Source organism: Triticum dicoccoides, chromosome 5A (genome assembly GCF_002162155.2).
Source record: "Triticum dicoccoides isolate Atlit2015 ecotype Zavitan chromosome 5A, WEW_v2.0, whole genome shotgun sequence".
Lineage (NCBI taxonomy): Eukaryota > Viridiplantae > Streptophyta > Magnoliopsida > Poales > Poaceae > Triticum > Triticum dicoccoides.
Window position 1 is genome coordinate 639,268,791 of NC_041388.1, and position 7,583 is coordinate 639,276,373.

At 43.3% G+C, this 7,583-nt stretch overlaps 1 protein-coding gene across 1 annotated transcript; it reads right to left on the reverse strand.

Annotated features, from left to right (window-relative positions):
- Positions 1-492: 492 nt before the first annotated feature.
- On the reverse strand, positions 493-1,804 carry LOC119298222 (two-component response regulator ORR42-like). The gene is made up of 2 exons (XM_037575704.1): positions 952-1,804; positions 493-827 (listed from the first exon to the last, which is right to left on the reverse strand). Exons 1-2 carry the CDS (start codon positions 1,165-1,167, stop codon positions 639-641), a joined length of 405 nt encoding a protein of 134 aa, XP_037431601.1. The 5' UTR covers positions 1,168-1,804; the 3' UTR covers positions 493-638.
- Positions 1,805-7,583: the final 5,779 nt, after the last annotated feature.

Consider the following 7,583-nt stretch of genomic DNA (forward strand, 5'->3'; position numbering starts at 1 on the left):
TTAATGATGCACATCTTTGGAAATGCAATATTTATGGCTGATGCGACGACAAAGGGATGTGTTGGGTAGCACGAGATAATGGATGTGGGACTAGGAAAGGCTAATGGGACGAAGAGCAACGACGGTGTAGAGGATCATGCGAGAGAGGCACTCAAGGAAGGAGGGAGGGATAAATAGGTTTATAAATATTTAGAAATGAAAATATATTACAAAATTATTTGTGGAGGTTTATGAAAATATAATACAAAATATATTATAAAAATCAATGTCTCACGAAATGTTAAAACAATGTCAAGTACCTCTGAGCCTCTCTCCTACAAATTACGCAAAACATACCCTCGATTAAAGTTGGCAAATAAATTATGTATCTATTTCTTTCGAGTATTTGTTTATCAATGTGACAATGGACAAAACATTGCGCCCTATTTATATTGGTGCCGATCAAGAAATATATCAATGCCTTGGAATCAAGGGTAGCGTCTCATGTTCTTCTTGCTTAGAACAAGCGGACTTTAACATTAATCTTTAAAAATGATACAACACAATGAAACTAAACAACAGGACAATGCATACATAAGAAAACATAGTTCCAGGAGCAGAAAAACATTTCCTCCATCGCTCAAGGAAGTTGGATTGTGCTAGACCATGGTGTTCTTATTCTTGTTCATGACTTCCTTAATTATAGACTCGAGATCCTGAACCTTGATTGGTTTGGGCACAAAAACATCAGCACCAGCACTTATGAACACCTCCATGGCATCATCATCAGCTGACATCCCAACAATCTTCACATCAGTTTCCCCCATAGCACGAATCTTTACAACTGCCTGTTAAGCAACAGAACAAAAGAATTTTTAGTTTATTTGCAAACTTAAAAGAAGGACTTATGTTCAGATCAATACATTTCTAAAAATTGTAAAATATTGAAAATCCAAGGGAGAAGCTAAGCACCTCAGGACCAGTCATGATGGGCATGTCCTTATTGCAAAAAATAATGTCAAACTTCTTCCCCACAAGGAATAGGTTAACTGCTTCTTTTCCATTCATGGCGAGAGTAATCTCACATTGAAAATTACGTAACTTTGCCGAGAGGACCATCCTTTGAACTGTGGTGTCCTCAACAACTAGTGCCTTCATAAAGGAGGATCCTTGGGCCTTGGATGCCATGATCAGATAAACGAATTTAAAAATAGAATAAAGAATTAGTTATTCCCAATAGGATAAGGAAATTAGTTATTCCCTTACTCACTCATGCTAAATACACAAAGGAGATTGTTATTCTTAAAAAGAGTCAACACAAAAATGATATTAAGTAGTGACATCATAGTTTCACTAATATAGAAGTCCCAAAACATGATGAAAAGTAACAGAAGAAATCTGGTACCTTCCGTCATATAGATTGATCGATTGTTATATGCATGATTAATTTTGCATGTTCTTTCTATTTATGAAATCATGTAGCTCCAAAAAATAGACGCAGCCAAATAAGATCGACATAGAAAATAAACCATAAAATGCCAACACGTATATATATAGAGGCATAAACATGGATGTCAACACAAGTGTACTATATAGATCAAATGAACTACTTAGACCCTACACATATATAACCTCACATCTTGTAAACTCGTGTATATAATACATGGATAAAAAAACTATAAAGGGTGGATAATGAAAAAAGATCGAGAAACAAAGGATGGAATAGGGATATGAAGGCTAAGGCTAGAACTTACAGTGGAGGAGATGGAGGATGAGGCGTTCGAGGAGGAAGAGAATGGAGATCTTTCCACTCTTGCTGCTTGACTGCTTGCTGCCAGTGTGCCTTGTACCCCGATTATGTTGCGTTATATATAGCGGGCCAAAGGGGAGAATTAGCTCATGGCCAGCCAATCTCCATTGCCTTCATGATGCAAAAATCTGCACCGTTCCCCACTCAAATAAATATGGCAAACCAATATTGGAAGATTTTATTAAATAATGATCCATCTTTCTAGATATGCAATATTGCCAGCTTCTATATTGATAGAGGGGTGTGTTGAGTAGCATGAGAGAGGTGATGGAGGGTGGACAGGAAGAAGCATCGGTGAAGTAGAGTATCGGGGGAGAGTGCCGATCAGCGGTGGGTGGGATAAGAAGGATTATAAATGTTCATATATTGAAATATATTGCATAAATGCAAGGAAATGCTTTATAGTAACATGTTAAAAACAATATATCACAAAATATTAGGAAATCTAAAGAGATCCTCACCTTTCTCCTACGAATTATGCAAAAACAATATTAAACTCATTAAAGAAATATATTTCACTATTTAATTTTTTGATATTTCCTTATATATGTGTCAATGGGAAATATGCATGCTACTTATTACATTGCATAGTGTCATTTTATATGTCTCCAATGTATCTATAGCACCTTGTTTGGGTGAAGTGAAGTACCACTGTATCTAGATAGACAGCCGCACACGCCACCACAAGAAATCAACTTGGTGTATCCAGGAGTAAAATAATAGAAAACATTGAACAAAAGAGTGCTTTATTGATCCACAAAACTATACAACGTCGACTTACAAGGCTCCAAGTCTCAACAATGTACTGAGGTCAGAGCAGTCACTACAAAAAAAGACACATATGTGACATTATCGCCCAAATGAAAACTTGTTCTGTCATGGAAGTGACACTTGCATAACGATAATTGTGACAAAAACACATATCATAGTAAATATGGTGGGCTCGTTCTTCTATGGCAAAAAGTTATGCAAAATGGGTTTTTTGTCCTGGGCGCGTTGGAGTCGCACGTACACGGCATTCTTTGGGCCGTCCATGATGTAAAAGATCGTGGTAGAAGTGAGGCCGAGAATTTTTTGGGTATTTCCTGGTACATAGTGGGAAATCAGTTGGTGGTCACGCCCGGGGGATGCGGTATGAAAGACTACCACCAACACTTCGAGACCCACATATCTGACTTGCTATCGCTCGACCCATTGGTTAGCCTCGTGTTTTTTGTGTCCCAGTTTCTCCTTGGATTGAAGGATGAGCTGTGACTAGTGTCCGCTTCCAGGCCCCAATTTACATCACATGAGTGATAACCCACAAGTGTAGGGGATTGTTTTTAGTATATTTTGATAAATAAGAGTGTCAAACCCAACGAGGATCTAAAGGTACAACAAATATTCCCTCAAGTTCTATCGACCACTAATACAATTCTACGCACAATTTAACGTTCGCTTTACCTAGAACAAGTATGAAACTATTTTGTATGTGTGATGCTAGAACTACTTTGCAAGAATAAAATTACGAGTACTTTGCGAGATAGTAAAAGTTAGTTGTTTAGTAGAAATTTTTTGTCACACAACAAAGTTATTTGTCCCTAGGCAATTGATAACTAGACTGGTAATCATTATTGCAATTTTATATGAAGGAGAGGCATGCACTAATATAATTTCCATACTTGGATCATATGCACTTATGATTGGAACTCTAGCGAACATCTGCAACTACTAAAGATCATTAAGGTAAAACCCAACCATAGCATTATGTATCAATTTCTCTTTACTCCCATACGCAACAACCCACTTACTCGGGTATAAATTTCTGACACTCTCTCACCCAGTATAAGAGAATCATGAACGTATTGCAACACCCTATAGTAGGTATCCCTCATGTTTGTGCGACAAGGAGGGCACCATAGGACAACAACAAAATAAAATATACAACTCAAACCAATCATGACCATCAATCAACCCATAGGACAAAACATACCTACTCAAACATCATTGGATAACCACATATCATTGGATAATAATATATACTGTTGAGAACCATGTTTAAGTAGAAAATTGTTGCGGGAATACATAGGTGATACCACTGCATAGAGGGGGATAAAGTTGGTGTTGACGGTAGCAAGGTTGTTGGTGTAGATCACCGTCACGATCCTTGTCTCGACGGTGCTCCGACGCCACTTGGAGAGAGTGGGAGAGATCCGCCCTCCTTCTTATTCCTTGTCCTCCCCCCTAGATGGAAGGAGGGTTACCCCTCTGGTCCATGGCCTCCATGACGACGGAGGGGCGAGAGCCCCTCCGAGATTGGATCTCTCTCTCTCTATTCTCTTCTGTTTCGTCTTCCTGTTTTCCGGCTCTTCACCGTTTTTTAAATTCCTGGAGATCTGTAACTCCAATTGGGCTAAAATTTTGAGTGGATTTTATCCATAAATTATCTTTCTTGCGGCGAAAGAAGGGTAACAACCGCCTTACGAGCTGCCCACTACCCATCAAGGAGCGCCACCCCTGGCGCGTTTTTTTACTAGACTCGACTTCGGCCAAGGAATTGGAAAGGGGGCTACCTACAGGTAGTTGGCTCTGATACCAACTTGTGACACCCTCGATTCAATCGTACACTAATCATACACGCAAATGTGTACGATCAAGATCAAGGACTCACGGGAAGATATCACATCATAACTCTAGACACAAAGTAAAATAAAACAAGCTTTATATTACAAGCCAGGGGCCTCTAGGGCTCGAATACATAAGCTCGAATACACAAGAGTCAGCAGAAGCAAGAATATCTGAGTACATACATGAGTTAGACAAGATTGCCTTAAGAAGGCTAGCACAAAAGCAACAATGATAGAAGGAAGGCCTCCTGTCTGGGAGCGTCCTAACTACTCCTAGTTGTCTGCGGTCTTCACGTAGTAGTAGGCATCTTCCGGGTAGTAGTAGTCATCAGTGGCGTCATATGGCTCCTAGGATCCGTCATCTGGTCGCAACAATCGGGTATGGGGAAAAGGAAGTAGCAAAGCAACCGTGAGTACTCATCCAAAGTACTCGCAAGACTTACATCAGATCTAAACTAAGTATGCATCTGTATCAAAGGAATGGGTTGTATCTGTGGACTACACTGCAGAATGCCAGAAGGGAAGGGAAAAGCCTAGCCTATCGAAGACTAGCATCTTCTGGAATCCACCATCTTACAACAACAGGAGGGAGTAGAGTAGCATAAAGTAAAGTAGTAGAAGTGTTATCAACCTCGGCCAGAGATCTTTTCTTGACTCCCTGCAAGAAAGCAATCCCAGAGCCATACTATCCAGTTCTCATCTCCATTTCTCATATCCATTTCTCATCACAGTCCATTCTCATCTCAGGTATCCAGTTCTAGTTGTATCGATCGGGATACAACTCCAAGTGTTCGTTATCGTAGGACAGGCTATCGATAGATGTTTTCTTCCCTATAGGGGTGCATCAACTTACCTACCACGCTCGATTAACTCCGGCCGGACACACTTTCCTGGGTCATGCCCGGCCTCGGCCAAACAATACGCCGCAACCCGACCTAGACTTAATAGAGAGGTCAGCACGTCGGACTAAACCTATGCCCCCAGGGGTCATGGGCCATCTCCCCGGGAACTCCTGCACGTTGCGTACGCGGCCGGTGAGCATACCTAGCTACCTCCTTCAACAAGGCAGGTGCTTACGCAGTCCAACCCGGCGCGCGCTGCTCAGTCACTGACGTCTATTAAGCTTCGGCTGATGTATACGACGCAGAACGCCCATACTATTCCCATGTGATGGTTAGTGCTATCAGGCCAGAGGCCTCTCGGATCAAATATCCAAATCATAGTGGATTAGGAACGCGCGGTAACGAGCAGAGACTCACTATCGATGTGACCCTGTCGCCCCGTCTCGAGTACTTGCGGCAAGGGCTAAGAATGCCCGGCCACGCCTTGTAAGTATCTCACGGGCACCTTCCAGGTCAACCCGACTCCACATCACTCGCTATTAAGCTCGCGCGGGTACCCCTCAGGGTTGACCCGTCTTGAGTAACATGGTTCAGTGTAAAGTCATAGTAACCATAGTAACTGTGTGTCTAACACCAAAGGGAAAACCCGAGGAATCACCCCCGGTGAATTCCACTCGATGTTGTCATCAAGGTGAACGTAAGAGGATCCACCCTCAAGGTTCACGTTTGATGGGTTGCACGACAGAGCCGTAACGGAAGTGGTTCAGGAGGAAATCACCCTCGATGACCTCGACCGTATAGCTACACTACGGAGATCTCATCAGGAGTGATGTAAGAGTTTCCACCCTCGGCATTCGATGGTAACTCTACGGAGTCGTACAACTAAGGGGGGTGATATGCGGTGTCGAGGCCTGGACGTCGATCACATTGGTCGAGTCATCGAACATAAAGCAGGGCAACTGGGACAAGGTGGGGTCACTAATGGATCTCTAACCAACCTATACTAAGAAGTTTAGAATAAGCAGGTAAGGTATGAAAGCAAGTAACAACAACAGGCTATGCATCAGAGTAGGATCATACAGAAAGAAGTAGCAGTTCTAATGCAAGCATGAGAGGGAAGAAATGGGCGATATCGGAATGCTCAAGGGGGGTTTGCTTGCCTGGTTGCTCTGGCAAGGAGGGGGTCGTCAACTCCGTAGTCGAACTGGACAGCAGCAGCGTCGGTCTCATAGTCTACCGGAGAGAAGGGGGGGAAGCAACAGTAAATATAATGCAACCATAAGCATGAAGATGGAAGACATGACAATGCGCGGTGCTAGGTGTGCCCTAACGCGGTAGGAGGTGGTACCGGCGAAGGGGGTGAAACAACCGGGAGTATTCCCGGTGTTTCACATTTTTGGACAGATGAACCGGAGGGGGAAAGTTGCGTGTTCGCTATGTTAGGGAGGCGTGGTGGACGAATGGGCTGCATATCCGGGTTCGTCTCGTCGTTCTGAGCAACTTTCATGTACAAAGTTTTTCGATCCGAGCTACGGTTTATTTAATATGATTTTAAAAGATTTAGAACATTTTTAGAATTTATTTAATTTATTTATTTCAACATTATCCAGAATAGTGTTTGCTGACATCATCATGACGTCAGCATGACATCAGCAGTCAACAAAGGTTGACTAGTCAACCTGACGTGTGGGTCCCACCTGTCAATGACACTTTTTAATTATCCAATTTTAGTTAATCTAAACAGGGTTAATTAGGGGTGAGCCCCACTATCATTGACTGATTAATTAGTTAATTAACTAACAGTTTAATTAGTTTAATTAGTAGATTAGTCAGGTTAATTAAACAATTAGTTAATCTAAACAGAATTAATACAGTTAATTTATTCTTTAATTAATTAATTAATTAATTTAATTATTTATTTAATTAGCTTTTAAAAAACAAATGTTCTGGGCTGGGGCCCACTTGTCATTGGCCCTAGGGGGCCTGGCGGATCGGGAGTGCGGGCGAATCGGGCGGGCGGAACCGCCCGAACAAGGGGGGGCGCTCCAGAGCGTCGGCGCGGCACCGGCGGAGGTGGTTGCGGGGACGGGCGCCGCCGTAGGCGACAGCGGCGCAGGCGGGCGGCGTTGCTAGGCGCGGGAGCAAGGAGAAGGGCCGCGGGCGCGCGGTTAGGTGAGTGAGGGGGATGGGCGAGGCCAAGATGCGAGCAGGGCGCGGTGAGCGCGAGCGAGCAGTGGCTCGTGGCAAGTGCGGGCGTGCGTGCACGCCGGACATGGCCGGGACGCGGGGCAGCAACAGACGGGGAGGGGGAACGGCGAACGCGACGGAAGCCGAGCGCGCGCACAC

Coding starts and splice junctions, on each gene's coding strand:
- LOC119298222 (XM_037575704.1), bottom strand. CDS start 1,167: ATGGCATCCAAGGCCCAAGGATCCTCCTTTATGAAGGCACTAGTTGTT. Junction 828..951: donor CCATCATGACTGGTCCTGAG/GTGCTTAGCTTC, acceptor GTTGCTTAACAG/GCAGTTGTAAAGATTCGTGC.